This window comes from Symphalangus syndactylus, chromosome 3, assembly GCF_028878055.3.
Source record: "Symphalangus syndactylus isolate Jambi chromosome 3, NHGRI_mSymSyn1-v2.1_pri, whole genome shotgun sequence".
In the NCBI taxonomy this organism is placed as follows: Eukaryota; Metazoa; Chordata; class Mammalia; order Primates; family Hylobatidae; genus Symphalangus; species Symphalangus syndactylus.
In genome coordinates, this window is record NC_072425.2 from 128,728,684 (window position 1) to 128,748,217 (window position 19,534).

Sequence of the window (19,534 nt, forward strand, 5' to 3'; positions counted from 1 at the left end):
CCTGTAATCCCAGCTACTTGGGAGGCTGAGACAGGAGAATTGCTTGAACTCGGGAGGTGGAGGTTGCAATGAACCGAGATCATGCCTCTGCACTCCAGCATGGGTGACAGAGCAAGATTCCATCTCAATAAAAATAAATTTTATTTTTTTTAATTATTTTATTTCTTTTAATGAGATGGAGTCTTGCTCTGTCACCCAGGCTGGAGTGCAGTGGTGCGATCTCGGCTCACTGCAAGCTCCGCCTCCCGGGTTCACGCCACTCTCCTGCCTCAGCCGCCTGAGTAGCTGGGATTACAGGCACCTGCCACCACGCCCGGCTAATTTTTTTGTATTTTTCAGTAGAGATGGGGTTTCACTGTGTTAGCCAGGATGGTCTTGATCTCCTGACCTCATGATCCACCTGCCTCGGCCTCCCAAAGTGCTGGGATTACAGGCGTAAGCCACTGCACCTGGCCGAAAAATAAATTTAAAAAATAAAAAATAAAAATAAATATATGATTTAATCTGTTTGATAATCCTGTGAGGAAGTGGCATTATTATCCCTATTTTATAAAAGGGAAACTAAGGCTTCAACTTGCTCAGGGTTACACAGTAAGTGACAGAGGCCTCATTCAAATCCAGGTTTGATTCCAGAGTCTGCACTCTTAACCATTATGGTTTATCATGCATCCCAGGAATAGACTAACAGGATTTATCATTTCCTAGAAAAAGTTGTAGTGATAGTTTTAAATTCTGTATGGAGTATTACTTCTTGACTCTGATTTCTGAGTCTGAAAATCAAAAGTTGGCCTAGTTACTGCCATCCTGAATGAGGTAGCTGAAGGTGTTCCACTGGCAGTCCTCTTCCAAATTCTAAACTTGTAAATGTCATGTCAACGTGGCATTTGTACTGGCAGCCTACCCTTGGGTTTGGCAGACTCCTACAATGCCTGCACACAATGACACTGTGCTTGGCATGCACGCCTCTTAGAGATTCTTCCCAATTAGGACGCTGGCAGTGCCCTGTGCTCTGTAAGATTCACTTCACTTCAACCGTGAACTCTATGAAGGGCTTTGATAGAGCAAGGAGGTTTGGAGAAGAGACATGATACAAAGCAAGGCTCCTGTAAAAAAAATGAACAGGAAGAGGAAGCATCTACCCCAGTCAAGGAGAAGTTAATGGCCAGGCACTGTGGCTCAGGCCTGTAATCCCAATATTTTGAGAGGCTGAGGTGGGAGGATTGCTTGAGCCCAGGAGTTTGAGCCCAGCCTGGGCAACAAAGTGAGACCTGCGTTTACAAAAAATATTTAAAAATTAGCCTGGCAGGGTGGCATGCACCCACAGTCCCAGCTATTCTAAAGTCTGAGCTGGTAGTATGGCATGAACCCATAAGCCCAGGAGGTTGAGGCTGCAGTGAGCTGTGATCATGCCACTGCACTCCAGCCTGAGTGACAGAGTGAGACATTGTCCAAAAAAAAAAAAAAAAAAAAAAGTTACTTTTCATCTACATTGCACAAATAAGGTGAAGGGTAAAGGGTAGAACAGAAAGATGCAAAATAGAGCAAACTCCTACAAGCTTTAGTAAAGAAAGTATAAAACTAAGAAGTGTAATTTCCATTCTAGTTGACTGTACAATAAAAGCTTCATTAATGTAGTCATTGTATATTTCTGGTCGACTCAGTCCTTGGTATAACCTCAGGGTCCAGTGGACCCAATTTTAGTTTCCAACTTTCTTTTTTTTTTTTTTTTCCAAGAGACAGGGTCTCACTATTTTGCCCAGGCTGGCCTTGAACTCCTGGGCTCAAGCAATCCTCCTGCCTCAGTCTCCCAAACTGTTGAGATTACAGGCGTGAGCCACCTCGCCTGTCCCAGGTTTTTACTTTCTTTTTGTAGCAATTCCCTACTATTTGGGAGGATTGGTAGTTCATAATTTTATTCTCTTTAGAGTCTTCCAAAGAACAAAGATAAATTATACTTATTTTTATTTATTTATTTTGAGACAGGGTCTCGCTCTGTTGCCCAAGCTAGAGTGCAGTGGCATGATCATAGTTCACTGCAGCCTTGACCTCCTGAGCTCAAGCAATCCTCCCACCTCAACTTCCTGAGTAGCTGGGCTACAGGTGTGCCTGGCTAACTTTTTATTTTTTGTAGAGATGGGGTTTCATTATGTTGTCCAGGCTGGCCTTGAACTCCTGGGCTCGAGCAATCCACCTGCCTCAGCCTCCCAAAGTGTTAGGATTATAGGCATGAGCCACAGTACCCAGCCTATAAAATAACTTAAAAATAAGTAGGACGGGGTGGCTCATGCCTGTAATCCCAGCACTTTGGGAGGCCGAGGCGGGTGGATCACGAAGTCAGGAGTTCAAGACCAGCCTGGCCAAGATGGTGAAACCCCGTCTCTACTAAAAGTACAAAAATTACAGCACGCCTGTAATACCAGCTACTCAGGAGGCTGAGGTAGGAGAATCGCTTGAACCTGGGGGGTAGAAGTTGCAGTGAGCTGAGACTGTGCCAATGCACTCCAGCCTGGGTGACAGAGCGAGACTCTGTCTCAAAAAAAAACAAAAAACAAACAAACAAAAAACCTTAAAAATATAGAAAACAAAGAGGGTCAATTGGACTGAGACAGTAAATGGTGACGACTACTTTCCTGGTTGGCTGATAGATTATGTTCAAAAAAATGATCATTTTCTGAAATTATCAGACAATGATCTTATTCTGATTCCACTCAGGAGTTAGAAAAAAAAATTTCCTGATCACTAGGTGTGAATGAAAGAGAAAAAAAAAAGAATAATAATAAAAAAACTATCTTGGTCTGCACAGGGGATATATCATCATCAAAAACACTGACTAGCAGCCGGGCGCGGTGGCTCACTTGAGGTCAGGAGCTCAAGACCAGCCTGGCCAACATGGTGAAACCCTGTCTCTACTAAAAATACAAAAATTAGGTGGGCATGGTGGCAGGTGCCTTTAATCTCAGCTACTCAGGTGGCTGAGGCAGGAGAATTGCTTGAACCTGGGAGATGGAGCTTGTAGTAAACCAAGATTGTGCCACTGCACTCCAGCCTGGGTGATGAGGCAAGACTCTGTCTCAAAAACAAAATAAAACAATAAAACACTGACTAGGCAGGTGTTGTGGTATGTTCCTGTAATCTTGGGTATATGAAAGAATTGCTTGGGCCCAGGAGTTCAAGGGCAACCTGGGCAAACACAGCAAAACCGCATTTCTGAAAAATAAAAAAAATTAAAAAATAAGTGGCTGGACTAAAATAGAAGAAGGACTACTATGCATTATTGTTGAGTTCAAAAGGCAAGCTAAAACAAAGGTAAAAAATAAAAGAGATTGGGAGAAAATGCAATATATGTACCAGACGATTTGCATCTAGACTATATAAACTGTTCCTGCGATCAGTAAGACAATTCAACAGGAAAAAATGACAAAAGATATGATTACAGAAGAGAAATGCAAATGGTTGACAAACATGAAAGAATGATCAGTCTTACCAGGAATCAGGGAAATGCAAGACTAGACACAATTTTCAATAATCAGGTTTGGAAAAGTTAAAAAGCCTGACAGTCTCAAACACTGATGAGGAATCAGGAAACAGATATTGCCAGTGAAAGTGTAAGCCTGCATAGCCACTTAGAAAGGCAGTTTTAGCAGTATCAATTAAACAAAAATTATGCAGTCCCTATGATACAGCAGGGCACTTTTACTTTGTACTTTACATCATGTTATTTATTTATTTGCTTGTTTTACAAACAATCTACTTGGTTTTCCGTTTGCTATGATTAAAAATTTCAAATATATATAAAAGTAGATAGATTTATTACTTACAATAATGTTTTAAAACCAGTAGACAAATTTTTGAATAAAGGAAACCTTCGATTTTCAAAAACAAAAAGCAATCAAACAAAAAAAATCAATGTGCCTACTATATGTAAGCATTTGTGTGCTGCCTCTGAAGATATATAAGTCTCTCTTCTCAAACGGCTAATAAGCTAATTGGGTAGAAACAGATTATGAATGATACATCATCATAACTTAGCATATGGTAAATTCTAAACAACTGACACAGAAGTTCAAAGTGATAATGCAAATATTCAAGGCGGGAGGTCAAATGCTGAGGGCTAGGTAGGTAGGTGTATAAACAGCATTTAATAAACATGTAGCACATCATTTCATTTTATTCATCCAATATTCCAAGGTACACTAAGCAGGAAAAGCAACTTGTCTAACCATAACCAAATCTACAGGCATCTCAGGTTAAATACTCTGTGCATTCAGCAGCAACTAGAGGTGGGCTGAATAAATCCCAAACTCTTTCTCATTGCCTACAAAGCCCTAGGAGATCTAGCCCTTGCCTGATTGTCCCACCTCACCTTGTGCGATCTTCCTCCCGGACCTCTACACTCCGGCCACACCAGCCCCCTTTCAGTTCTTCAAAAATACAAGCTCCTCCTACCTTAGAGCCTTTGCATATGCTGTTGCCTCAGCCAGGAACACCCTTCCACCCTATTTTTCTCATGACTGAGTCCATCTCATTTTCAAAGTCTCAGCTTAAAAGTTACCTCCTTTGGCCAGACACGGTGGCTCACGCCTGTAATCCCAGCACTTTGGGAGGCCAACGCAGATGAATCACTTGAGGTCAGGAGTTCGAGACCAGTCTGGCCAATATGGTGAAACCCCGTCTCTACTAAAAATACAAAATTAGCCAGCTGTGGTGGCGCGCACCTGTAATTCCAATTATTTGGGAGGCTGAGGCAGGAGAATCGCTTGAACCCGGGAAGTGGAGGTTGCAGTGAGCCAAGATTGTGCCACTGCACTCCAGCCTGGGTGACAGGGCGAGACTCCGTCTCAGGCAAAAAAAAAACCTCCTTTGAGAGGTCTTCCAACAATCCTAGGAAACCCTAGGTTTCCACCCCTCACTTCCTTTCTCTCAGTGCACCTGTGTGTTTCTTCATTATACAATTCACAATTTGTATTATTTATTTGTTGGTTAACTAGTTTATTATCTGCACTCCCCCACAAAACACACCCACATTCTAGGGGCCATGCCTGTTTTATCTGCCAACATGTGCCTGGCATATAGTAAATGCTGAAAAACAAATGTTGGATGGATGGAAGGAAGGATGAATGGATGGACTGCTGAAGAGAGCGAGACAGGGATATCACACAAATGAGATATGAGTTTAATTCAATATAGTTTAACTACAAGTGAATGAGCTCCATGTCAAGCAATGGGTTAAATGCCAGGAACACAATGATGGTTCCTCCTACTCTCAATGAGGAATTCAAAGTCCAAGTGAATTTGTGGTTTGGAATAACCATCTTGCTAAGGACAAACATGCTCTGACTTTGCTACATCATGAGATCCAAGAAACATCCTGATTTGCCAAGCTCCCTCAGTGCATAATCAATCACAAGAAATTCGGTATCAAATTCTAAATAATGTATTCAGGAAATAAGGAGGCATTTCTAGTTAAGCCAGAACACAAAACTACAAAAAAGGTGAGAATTACATAGAAGGAAAAGCTAAGAAGGATCTATTTAACATCAGAGTGTGGCACTGGAAAAAAATCCTTTAGAAGACAAACCTCCTTTTCTCCTGCAGATTCTGGTTGTGATCTTTAATAGCATTATCTATCTATAACACACAAAGCCACTAACTAATTTCCTCCAGAAGATGGAATCAGAAAGCAGCCAATATATGCTTAGGCCCATTCTCACCTCTAAGCTGGGATGGGAATAGATTGTAATTTCTTTTTTTTTCTTTTGAGACAGGATCTCACTCTTCGACCTGGGCTGGAGTGTAGTAGTGTGATCCCAGCTCACTGCAGCCTTGACCTCAAGGGTTCAAGTGATCCTCCCACCTTAGCCTCCTGAGTAGTTGGGACTGAGGTGTGTGCCACCATTCCCAGCTAATTTTTTACTTTTTGTAGCAACGGGGTCATACTATGTTGCCCAGACTAGTCTCAAACTCCCAGGCTCAAGCAATCCTCCCACCTTGGCCTCCCGAAGTGCTAGGATTACAGGTATGAGTCACTGCACACGGCCTGTGATTTTTTTTTTTAACCAAAGAACAAGCTGGCTTGAATTCTTCATTTCTAACATTCCAGCTGCTGTTCTAGATTATTTTATCGTCAAAAGCTTTAATATACTAAGCATAACTGGGGCATTTTGAATTGTTATATTGTATTGTTATTGAAAAAAGGAAATCAAATTGGTAATTTGCCTTTATAAATGGAAAGAGCAGGCCGGGCATGGTGGCTCATGCCTGTAATCCCAGCACTTTGGGAGGCTGAGGCGGGCGGATCACAAGGTCAGGAGAGCGAGACCATCCTGGCTAACACGGTGAAACCCTGTCTCTACTAAAACTACAAAAAATTAGCCGGGGATGGTGGCGGACGCCTGTAGTCCCAGCTACTTGGGAGGCTGAGGCAGGAGAATGGCGTGAATCCGGGAGGTGGAGCTTGCAGTGGGCCGAGGTCACGCCACTGCACTCCAGCCTGGGTGACAGAGTGAAACTCCAGCTCAAAAAAAAAAGGAAAGAGCAGTTGTGCACTGGAATGACATGTGCGTGCACACATTTATACACATGGAAACAAAGATCAGACTGATTCACAGACAACACTAATGCCTATCAAAACTCATACAATAATGTCTGTAATAAAGTGAAATGCCAAAGTACTGCCCTAGGGAGACATAAATATGTGCCTCTATCATGGAAACTGAAATACTTCCCCTCCCAGTGAGAAAGTCACTCAAGTGATTCAAGGATGAAACAGATCTGGACAAAGCAATTGCCTGCACAGCATAATTAGCTCACAGCTCAGAATGTTTTCTAATTCAATTACCAGCCCTATTTATCAGGGCTGAGGAGCATTCGGCTGTGGAGATATAAATCTGCTCTTGCTGACGTCAATGAATGACTGGCTGCCAGTCCCTGATGTCACCAGTTCAGTAGGCACAAATGGAAATGCTGGGTCAATTTTTCACTTTAAAAAGAAAACACCCTAGTATCCAGGTTTTCTTTCTCTTTTAAAAGACAGGATCTTGCTCTGTTGCCCAGGCTGGAGTGCAGTGGCATGATCACAAGTCACTGCAGCCTCGACCTCCTGGGTTCAAGATCCCCCCTGATCTGTCTCCAGAGTAATGGGACTACAGGTATGTGCCACCACGCTCAGCTAATTTATTATCATTATTATTATTTATAGAGACAGAGTCTCACTATGTTGCCCAGGATGGTCTTAAAGCTTCAAGCAATCCTGTGGCCTCAGCCTCCCAAAATAGTGGGACTGCAGGCATGAGCCACCCACCATGCCTGGCCCACATCTTGTCCTGTCTTCTTTCTCCTCTCTTCTCTTCTCCTCTCCTCTCCTCTCTTCTCCTCTCCTCTCTTTCTTTCTTCTCTTCTCTGTCTGTCTGTCATCTATCTATCCTTCCATTCATCTATCCATCCCATCATCCATCCATCCATCCATCCATCCATCCATCCATCCATCCAAGCATTAATATCCCCTGTAAACCTGTAATCTAAGCCCACTGCCAGTTATCTTTCCAGCTGCAGCTTTTTCAAGCTAGTTTCTTTCTCTCTTGCATTTAGCTCACCTTTCAGTGAGAGATTTTCTACGACCTTTAGTGCAGTACTTGGCTTTTGCAGCTATCTTCAGAGAATCTCAGAATTCTTTCAAGACTTAGTGATAGTCAACCTATAGTTCCATATCAAGCAATTTAAGCACGTCTCAAAAAGCTAGTATGGAGCAAAAATGTGACTGTTATTTAAGAGTTTTTAACAGGAAATGCGATGAGAGACATTATTCTAATGGTAACTAATGCAAAGGTGACTTACAACCCTGTTATCCAAAAGAGGAGTTCCATGCTGTATGTTATACTCCACTAGTCCCTTGAGGATGGAATTTTATCTAACTGCTCTAACTCTAGTTTTTAGGAAAGTGCCACAGAAAGTCCTCAATAAATAGTCTGTGAATGAATGAACGCCTATGTTCTGACTCTTAAACCAGAGCATCTGGTTTACCTCCCACCCTTCTTACAATATTCATCTTCCACAAGGAAAAGGAAATATCAAAAATAATCTAAAGTTATTTTTTCTGTTCTTTTCCTAAGCAATTCAATCCTAAAGCCATTACGTGGGGCAGAGCAAAGCAGAAGTCTAGAGTGGGGAGCTGGGGGGCTGTGGTGGCTCATGGGATGTCAGAGTGCAAGGGGGCATGGAAGGCATGTTGCTAAAGAAAATATACTGCAAAAGGTCCCATAATTGTATAATGGCAATATACCCCGCAGGTGGCCGGTTACACAGAATTTGCTGAGTCAGCATTATCCATGTGGCCAGTATGATATCTTACTTTCAGTCGGCATGTTCAATAGACTCTTGATGTTCAATAAATATTCATGATTTTGACTATATGGAGCAACCTCCAAAAATCCATTATATGTAACGACTAGCAAGTTTACTGAGGCACAAACTGGAATCGTGGCATCGTGAGACTAGTATACAGAGTGGATCATTCCACTGATTTGTGGCCTTGGCCAACATCTGGCATAACATCATAACCTTTTCATCAGTCACCTTTAGCAAATATTCAGAATGACGAACTGGGGAAAAATGCTATTAGGCAACTGGCCATTTTCTGACCTCAGTCCCATCAAGGTTGCTGGAGAAACGCTCTTCACCAGTCTTTTTTCCCATCTGACAGCTACTTAGATATAAAGGTACTCTATGTCCCATTCATCAGTCCTGTGGAGAAGATGCCAATGTTCGAGAGAGTTTTCGTCCCTGCTCTTCGGACCCTCATTTGGGCTTCTTTTATGTGACAAATAGAAGGATTAGGGGTCACATCAGCAAACAATTCTGGCAAGCTTTACAGAGACGAAATAAACAATGAGTATGCCTTAAAATAATTCAATAATCTTTATTTTACCAAATAAGGGCATCAGAAGCTTCTGAAGAAAACCTTATACCATCTTTTTTCTATTTAATATAAATCCAGTTTTAAGAATGTGAAATACATAATCAATACATATTTTCTAAGACTCTATAACGTGCTAGGAGTTGTAGAGAATCAGCATGTAATGTGGTTCTAACTCTCAAGGAACTTGGAACAAAGACCTCTGACGATGTTGCCTGCTTAGGCTAAGCCAGCTAAAAGCAGTGGTGGTCCTAAAACATGTTATATGCTCTTCAAACCTGAGAGCCTCTATGGCATGGACTTAGAGAACAGATGGTCTGTAAATGGTTTCTTTCTAGAGAACTCATTTCACAACAATGGAAAGCAGACACTCTAAGCTTCAGAAAAATGAAAAAAGGTTTATTCTTCTTAAAATGTCAGCAGATCTTAATGATTAAGCAGCTGCATAATGGCAAAACACCATGTGTTTTGAAGCCAAATCTGGCCTGGGGCAGCTCTGCCAGACGAAGGGTCTCAAGAAAGTATTCTGAGAGAATACGAGGAGGAAAAGCCAAAAACTGATAGACAGTGAAAGAGAAAGTATAACAGAATAAAAGTTGATAAATACCAAAGTATAGAAACTCTGATCTCTTCTTCCTGTTTCTCAGTATTCTTGGCATCGCTGAGGAAGCTAAGGGCACCACCATGATTGACATACAGGGAAAAAACAAAAACACTTCAATTACTGCTTAGGAGGGAGAACTAATTCTACCCAAAGGATGGAAGCACCATCTGAAGCATGTCAAACTGTTGGCCTGCAACCAAATTCTGCCATGGAGTGGAGTCTCCCCTTCCACCTGGGTAATAAGAAGCTGCAGATGGAAAAAGCCTGCTGGACTACTGCATGTACCATATGCCTCTTCTGTAAGAAATCACCTTTAAAAAGAAAAGTTTCAAAGTTTATCCAATTTGGATGGAGAATGGCATTACAAGATATGTAGTGGCTTTAAAGCATGTCCATACTTCTTTGACACTCCTCCCATCAACAGGGGAAGTCTAATTCTTTTCCCCTTGAGCATGAGCTATTCAACTGGCTTGCTGCCAACGAACAGAATGAGGAGGAAGTGATACTGTATGACTTCCAAGGCTAGGTCATAAAAAACTATGCAGGTCTTAAGATGCTTACTCTTGGAAGTCAGCCACCATGCTACGAGGAAGCCCAAGCCACATAGAGAAGACACATAGGTGTTCTGGCTGACAGCCCCAGCTGAGATCTAGCCAAGAGCCAGCATCCAGACATATGAGTGAGAAAGCCACTCAGCTGCCTCCAGCCCCAGCCACTATCTGATGGCTAATGCATTACAGATCCTGAGTAAGAACTGGCTAGTTGAGCCCATCAACTTCCAGAACCATGAGAAGAAACAATAATCAACTATTGTCGTTTTACGCCACTAAGTATGGATGACTGTTACACAGCAATAGCTGGAACAAATGCTTCTGGCTAATTTGCCCTTTATAGTGATCATTCCAATGGTCTTATCTTCCACAGAGAAATAGTTCTGCTTATGCTGGAGCTAAGGGCTGGCTCCCTTCAACCAGATTACTCTCTACAACATAGGACAAAAATGAATATAAGTGCCATGGACTCTTTAGGCCTCAGAGCTGCTGGGTTCACCTCTTAGAGGCTAAAAGGAGAGCCATGGTCTTAGTAAAGTCCCCAGAACAGCTAAAGTTCAGTGGCCACTGAGAATCCTATGCTAGGCACTGAAAGAACATAATAAGCATATATGTTATCAGCACAGTCCCCAACTTGCTGCTGTAGAGGCCCTTTGACTAGAAAAGGCCCCTCTCCTGCCATACCAGCTAAAGGTTTCAACATCTAACTCCTTATTTGTATTTACTCTTCATCTGTAATTGCCTGGCCAACATGGTGAAACCCTGTCTCTACAAAAAACACAAAAATCAATTAGGCATGGTAGTCCATGCCTGTAGACCCACCTACTTGGGAGGCTGAGATGGGAGGATGGCTTGAGCCCGGGAGGTGGAGGTTGCAGTGAACAGAGATTGTGTCACTGCACTCTAGCCTGGGCAACAGAGCAAGACCCTGTCTCAAAAAGAAAAAAAAAAGAGAAAAATAAAATCTCACAATCCCCAAACTAAAGATGAAAGCAAAGCGAGCAAGACAAAAGGGACCTATAATGAAGGAGGAAACAGTGGGTGGAAAGTGGCTGTGCAAAGCACTGACAGGGCCTCCCAACTTGTTTCCAAAGCTACAAACAGGCCCTGTTGCTCATGAAGCCAACTCCAATATCCTGGAGAGGCATTTCCCACCAGACTCCCACAACCAAACATCTCTCAGCACACTTAGATAGGCACCCACCATTGAGCTGGTGATTTATTGCAACACTCTCCCTTCGCGCCTCTCTGGGGACTCTCAGAGTAGGCATTACATCTGCCCACTTGTCAGCTATTTTATTCATGTAGCAATTATATCATGCTTCAAAGAAAAAAAAAATCTTTTATTTTAGAAAGTATGTAATATGAGATGGCCACAGTAACAAATGTGTCTAGTCTAAAAAGTGATATTGTCAAATAGTTTAGACTCCGTATCCTGAGAGTTTGATAAACCTTTATAAAATTAGCCAGAGAGACATGGCAAACTCAGCGAATGGAAGTTGCAGTTCTGGTACTAGCTGTGTGAGCAGGGACTAGAACATGGTGATTAAGATCTTATGCCTGGATCTTCTCTCAAACTAATGGGGTCTGGGGTTTGTAGGCCTCTAATAAGGCAAAGAAGCAGCCAATTAGGAAAAGAAGTGAATGAACATCTGGGCTGTCATTCTCCCAAATGGTCTAATACACTTAGCCTTATTTAGTAAGTACTTCTCCATCACTCCAACAATAAGGATGTTGCTTATCTTGCAACAATTTCAACAGGCTTCTTCATACATTCACAGACATGTGGAATTCCTAAATTTGCCCCAATCACAAAATTGTCCCAATCATCTTTAGGTTGCAACTCCCTGAAGTGGAAACTCCGGTTACATATAACTCACAGTATAATTTTTTGTTGTTGTTTTGAGACAGCCTCGCTCTGTCACCAGGCTGGAATGCAGTGGCGTGATCTTGACTCACTGCAACCTCCACCTCCCGGGTTCAAGTGATTCTCCTGCTTCAGCCTCCCGAGTAGCTGGGACTACAGGCATGCACCACCACGCCCAGCTAATTTTTGTATTTTTAGTAGAGACGGGGTTTCACTATGGCCAGGATGGTCTCAATCTCTTCACGTCATGATCCGGTCACCTTGGCCTCCCAAAGTGCCGGGATTACAGGCGTGAGCCACCGTGCCCGGTTCATTCCTTTTTTTTTTTTAAACAAACAAACAAACATGCTGGTACTGCCTTCAAACTACCCTGATTGTTTCGCTTTCAGATAGCTGAGGCCCAATCTAGGCTACAATAATAAGAATTGTCAGCAAGTTAAATCAAATAAGTAAACTATGGGCAAATCCACATAGTAAATGGACTGTGGAGCAAAGAAAATATATCTATGTATCTTCTTTCTCCCATCCTGCTTTTTGGAACAAGTCTCTTTACTCGGGTCACATTAAAGCAAGATGACCATATATTTCAATTTATCCAGGACAGGACCCCTTTTACTTTCCAAAGACTTCTGATGTGGATGATACATTATAGATTACCTTACATAAAAGCAAATTCAAACCAGCCAAAGAGGTAAATAGAACTTTTTGATGCTGACTTATGGGCCCCTCATCCAACAGGCATTTTATATCTTTCCACTTTTACTCATGATTGCTTCTTGAATTAAATACGTGATTCTTCCTTCCTTACCACCAGTACTTATTTAATCCTACTTTTCTTCAGCTCAAGCACCCCCTCCTTCAGGAAGCCTTCCAAGTGTACTCTAACCTCCACAGGTCCCTCCTTTCTTTAAAGTTCTAGCACACGATTTGGTGCCTCTATGGTCTTAACACTATTTTCAAGTTGTTTTCATATGTGTAGGTCTTCCTGCAAAAGTTGTAAGTTATTCAAGGCAAAAGCCTGTGTCTAATCACTTCCTTTATGTGCCTTAAAGAATCTAACTCTAGGCTGGGCGTGGTGGCTCACACCTATAATCCCAGCACTTTGGGAGGCTGAGGCAGGAGGATTATGAGGTCAGGAGATTGAGACCATCCTGGTTAACATGGTAAAACCCTGTCTCTACTAAAAAATACAAAAAATTAGCCAGGCATGGTGGCATGCACCTATAGTCCCAGCCACTCGGGAGGCTGAGGCAGGAGAATCACTTGAACCCAGGAGGCAGAGGTTGCAGTGAGCCAAGGTCGTGCCACTGCACTCCAGCCTGGGCGACAGAGCGAGACTCCATCTCAAAAAATAAAAAATAAGGTGGAGCCAAGATGGCCGAATAGGAACAGCTCCGGTCTCCAGCTCCCAGCCCCAGCGACACAGAAGACGGTGATTTCTGCATTTCTGCTTGAGGTACCGGTTTCATCTCACTAGGGAGTGCCTAACAGTGGGTTCAGGACAGTCGGTGAAGCGCACTGTGCGCGAGCCGAAGCAGGGCGAGGCATTGCCTCACTCGGGAAGCGCAAGGGGTCAGGGAGTTCCCTTTCCTAGTCAAAGAAAGGGGAAACAGACGGCACCTGGAATATCGGGTCAGTCCCGTCCTAATACTGCGCTTTTCCAACGGGCCTGGAAAACGGCACACTAGGAGATTGTGTCCCGCACCTGGCTCGGAGGGTCCTATGCCCACAGAGTCTTGCTGATTGCTAGCACAGCAGTCTGAGATCACGCTGCAAGGCGGCAACGAGGCTGGGGGAGGGGCGCCCGCCATTGCCCAGGCTTGCTTAGGTAAACAAAGCAGCCAGGAAGCTCGAACGGGGTGGAGCCCACCACAGCTCAAGGAGGCCTGCCTGCCTCTGTAGGCTCCACCTCTGGGGGCAGGGCACAGACAACCAAAAACTCAGCGAGAACCTCCACAGCCTTAAATGTCCCTGTCTGACTGACAGCTTTGAAGAGAGTAGTGGTTCTCCCAGCACGCAGCTGGAGATCTGAGAACGGACAGACTGCCTCCTAAAGTGGGTCCCTCACCCCTGAGCAGCCTAACTGGGAGGCACCCCCCCCAGGAAGGAACAGACTGACACCTCATTCAACCGGGTACTCCTCTGAGACAAAACTTTCAGAGGAACTATCAGACAGCTGAATTTGTGGTCTCACGAAAATCCGCTGTTCTGCAGCCACCGCTGCTGACACCCAGCCAAACAGGGTCTGGAGTGGACCTCTAGTAAACTCCAACAGACCTGCAGCTGAGGGTCTTGTCTGGTAGAAGGAAAATTAACAAACAGAAAGGACATCCACACCAAAAACCCATCTGTACATCACCATCATCGAAGACAAAAAGTAGACAAAACCACAAAGATGGGGAAAAAACAGACCAAAAAAACTGGAAACTCTAAAAAACAGAGCACCTCTCCTCCTCCAAAGGAACGCAGTTCCTCACCAGCAATGGAACAAAGCTGGATGGAGGATGACTTTGATGAGTTGAGAGAAGAAGGCTTCAGACGATCAAACTACTCTGAGCTACGAGAGGAAATTCAAAACAATAGCAAAGAAGTTAAAAACTTTGAAAAAAAATTAGAAGAATGGATAACTAGAATAACCAATGGAGAGAAGGGCTTAAAGGAGATGATGGAGCTGAAAGCCAAGTTTCGAGAACTACGCGAAGAATGCAGAAGCCTCAGTAGCAGATGCGATCAACTGGAAGAAAGGGTATCGCTGATGCAAGATGAAATGAATGAAATGAAGAGAGAAGGGAAGTTTAGAGAAAAAAGAATAAAAAGAAATGAACAAAGCCTCCAAGAAATTTGGGACTATGTGAAAAGACCAAACCTACGTCTGATTGGTGTACCTGAAAATGATGGGGAGAATGGAACCAAGTTGGAAAACACTCTGCAAGATATTATCCAGGAGAACTTCCCCAATCTAGCAAGGCAGGCCAGCATTCAGATTCAGGAAATACAGAGAACGCCACAAAGATACTCCTCGAGAAGGGCAACTCCAAGACACATAATTGTCAGATTCACCAAAGTTGAAATGAAGGAAAAAATGTTAAGGGCAGCCAGAGAGAAAGGTCGGGTTACCCACAAAGGGAAGCCCATCAGACTAACAGCTGATCTCTCAGCAGAAACTCTACAAGCCAGAAGAGAGTGGGGGCCGATATTCAACATTCTTAAAGAAAAGAATTTTCAACCCAGAATTTCCTATCCCGCCAAACTAAGCTTCATAAGTGAAGGAGAAATAAAATACTTTACAGACAAGCAAACGCTGAGTGATTTTGTCACCACCAGGCCTGCCCTAAAAGAGCTCCTGAAGGAAGCACTAAACATGGAAAGGAACAACCGGTACCAGCCACTGCAAAAACACGCCAAATTGTAAAGACCATCGAGGCTAGGAAGAAACTATAGCAACTAACGAGCAAAATAACCAACTAACATCATAATGACAGGATCAGATTCACACATAACAATATTCACGTTAAATGTAAATGGGCTAAATGCTCCAATCAAAAGACACAGACTGGCAAACTGGATAAGGAGTCAGGACCCATCAGTGTGCTGTATTCAGGAAACCCATCTCACGTGCAGAGACACACATAGACTCAAAATAAAGGGATGGAGGAAGATCTATCAAGCAACTGGAAAACAAAAAAAGGCAGGGGTTGCAATCCTAGTCTCTGATAAAATAGACTTTAAACCAACAAAGATCAAAAGAGACAAAGAAGGCCATTACATAATGGTAAAGGGATGAATTCAACAAGAAGAGCTAACTATCCTAAATATATATGCACCCAACACAGGAGCACCCAGATTCATAAAGCAAGTCCTGAGTGACCTACAAAGGGACTTAAACTCCCACACAATAATAATGGGAGATTTTAACACCCCACTGTCAGCATTAGACAGATCAACGAGACAGAAAGTTAACAAGGATATCCAGGAATTGAACTCAGCTCTACATAAAGTGGACCTAATAGACATCTACAGAACTCTCCACTCCAAATCAACAGAATATACATTTTTTTCAGCACCACACCACACCTATTCCAAAATTGACCACATAGTTGGAAGTAAAGCTCTTCTCAGCAAATGTAAAAGAACAGAGATTATAACAAACTGTCTCTCAGACCACAGTGCAATCAAACTAGAACTCAGGATTAAGAAACTCAGTCAAAACTGCTCAACTACATGGAAACTGAACAACCTGCTCCTGAATGACTATTGGGTACATAATGAAATGAAGGCAGAAATAAAGATGTTCTTTGAAACCAACGAGAACAAAGACACAACATACCAGAATCTCTGGGACACGTTCAAAGCAGTGTGTAGAGGGAAATTTATAGCACTAAATGCCCACAAGAGAAAGCAGGAAAGATCCAAAATTGACACCCTAACATCACAATTAAAAGAACTAGAAAAGCAAGAGCAAACACATTCAAAAGCTAGCAGAAGGCTAGAAATAACTAAAATCAGAGCAGAACTGAAGGAAATAGAGACACAAAAAACCCTTCAAAAAATTAATGAATCCAGGAGCTGGTTTTTTGAAAAGATCAACAAAATTGATGGACCGCTAGCAAGACTAATAAAGAAGAAAAGAGAGAAGAATCAAATAGATGCAATAAAAAACGAAAAAGGGGATATCACCACCGATCCCACAGAAATACAATCTACCATCAGAGAATACTACAAACACCTCTATGCAAATAAACTAGAAAATCTAGAAGAAATGGATAAATTCCTCGACAAATACACCCTCCCAAGACTAAACCAGGAAGAAGTTGAATCTCTGAATAGACCAATAACAGGTCCTGAAATTGTGGCAATAATCAATAGCTTACCAACCAAAAAGAGTCCAGGACCTGATGGATTCACAGCTGAATTCTACCAGAGGTACAAGGAGGAACTGGTACCATTCCTTCTGAAACTATTCCAATCGATAGAAAAAGAGGGAATCCTCCCTAACACATTTTACGATGCCAGCATCGTCCTGATACCAAAACCTGGCAGAGACATAACCAAAAAAGAGAATTTCAGACCAATATCCTTGATGAACATTGATGCAAAAATCCTCAATAAAATACTGGCAAACCGAATCCAGCAGCACATCAAAAAGCTTATCCACCATGATCAAGTGGGCTTCATCCCTGGGATGCAAGGCTGGTTCAACATACGCAAATCAATAAATGTAATCCAGCATATAAACAGAACCAAAGACAAAAACCACATGATTATCTCAATAGATGCAGAAAAGGCCTTTGACAAAATTCAACAACCCTTCATGCTAAAAACTCTCAATAAATTAGGTATTGATGGGACGTATCTCAAAATAATAAGAGCTATCTACAACAAACCCACAGCCAATATCATACTGAATGGACAAAAACTGGAAGCATTCCCTCTGAAAACTGGCACAAGACAGGGATGCCCTCTCTCACCGCTCCTATTCAACATAGTGCTGGAAGTTCTGGCCAGAGCAATCAGGCAGGAGAAGGAAATAAAGGGTATTCAATTAGGAAAAGAGGAAGTCAAATTGTCCCTGTTTGCAGATGACATGATTGTATATCTAGAAAACCCCATTGTCTCAGCCCAAAATCTCCTTAAGCTGATTAGCAACTTCAGCAAAGTCTCAGGATACAAAATTAATGTACAAAAATCACAAGCATTCTTGTACACCAATAACAGACAAACAGAGAGCCAAATCATGAGTGAACTCCCATTCACAATTGCTTCAAAGAGAATAAAATACCTAGGAATCCAACTTACAAGGGATGTGAAGGACCTCTTCAAGGAGAACTACAAACCACTGCTCAATGAAATAAAAGAGGATACAAACAAATGGAAGAACATTCCATGCTCATGGGTTGGAAGAATCAATATCGTGAAAATGGCCATACTGCCCAAGGTAATTTATAGATTCAATGCCATCCCCATCAAGCTACCAATGACTTTCTTCACAGAATTGGAAAAAACTACTTTAAAGTTCATATGGAACCAAAAAAGAGCCCGCATCGCCAAGTCAATCCTAAGCCAAAAGAACAAAGCTGGAGGCATCACGCTACCTGACTTTAAACTATACTACAAGGCTACAGTAACCAAAACAGCATGGTACTGGTACCACCACAGAGACATAGATCAATGGAACAGAACAGAGCCCTCAGAAATGATGCCGCATAGCTACAACTATCTGATCTTTGACAAACCTGACAAAAACAAGAAATGGGGAAAGGATTCCCTATTTAATAAATGGTGCTGGGAAAACTGGCTAGCCATATGTAGAAAGCTGCAACTGGATCCCTTCCTTACACCTTATACAAAAATTAATTCAAGATGGATTAAAGACTTATATGTTAGACCTAAAACCATTAAAATCCTACAAGAAAACCTAGGCAATACCATTCAGGACATAGGCGTGGGCAAGGACTTCATGTCTAAAACACCAAAAGCAATGGCAACAAAAGCCAAAATCGACAAATGGGATCTCATTAAACTAAAGAGCTTCTGCACAGCAAAAGAAACTATCATCAGAGTGAACAGGCAACCTACACAATGGGAGAAAATTTTTGCAACCTACTCATCTGACAAAGGGCTAATATCCAGAATCTACAATGAACTCAAACAAATTTACAAGAAAAAAACAAACAACCCCATCAAAAAGTGGGCAGAGGACATGAACAGACACTTCTCAAAAGAAGACATTTATGCAGCCAAAAAACACATGAAGAAATGCTCCTCATCACTGGCCATCAGAGAAATGCAAATCAAAACCACAGTGAGATACCATCTCACACCAGTTAGAATGGCCATCATTAAAAAATCAGGAAACAACAGGTGCTGGAGAGGATGTGGAGAAATAGGAACACTTTTACACTGTTGGTGGGACTGTAAACTAGTTCAACCATTGTGGAAGTCAGTGTGGCGATTCCTCAGGGATCTAGAACTAGAAATACCATTTGACCCAGCCATCCCATTACTGGGTATATACCCAAAGGACTATAAATCATGCTGCTATAAAGACACATGCACACGTATGTTTATTGCGGCACTATTCACAATAGCAAAGAGTTGGAACCAACCCAAATGTCCAACAATGATAGACTGGATTAAGAAAATGTGGCACATATACACCATGGAATACTATGCAGCCATAAAAAATGATGAGTTCGTGTCCTTTGTAGGGACATGGATGAAACTGGAAAACATCATTCTCAGTAAACTATCGCAAGGACAAAAAACCAAACACCGCATGTTCTCACTCATAGGTGGGAATTGAACAATGAGAACTCATGGACACAGGAAGGGGAACATCATGCTCCGGGGACTGTTGTGGGGTGGGGGGAGGGGGGAGGGACAGCATTAGGAGATACATCTAATGCTAAATGATGAGTTAATGGGTGCAGGAAATCAACATGGCACATGGATACATATGTAACAAACCTGCACATTGTGCACATGTACCCTAAAACCCTAAAGTATAATAAAAAAAAAAAAAAAGAAAAAAATAAATAAATAAAATAAAATAAAAAAGAATCTAACTCTACAACAAGGGCATACCAGATACTCAGTAAATA

The 19,534-nt window shown here is 42.3% G+C and overlaps 1 protein-coding gene across 16 annotated transcripts in view; it reads right to left on the minus strand.

Moving 5' to 3' along the window:
- The window catches only part of ALG9 (ALG9 alpha-1,2-mannosyltransferase), a 106,737-nt gene that overhangs the window by 11,882 nt on the left and 75,321 nt on the right, over nucleotides 1-19,534 (minus strand). Inside the window, exon 15 of one of the 16 annotated variants that reach the window (XM_063636515.1) lies at nucleotides 9,410-9,581. The exons of the other annotated variants lie outside the window; for them this stretch is intronic. Coding sequence (XP_063492585.1) covers nucleotides 9,425-9,581 — 157 coding nt within the window. The 3' untranslated portion in view covers nucleotides 9,410-9,424. Of the gene's footprint in view, nucleotides 1-9,409; nucleotides 9,582-19,534 lie in introns of those variants that run through there. 16 annotated transcript variants of the gene reach the window in all.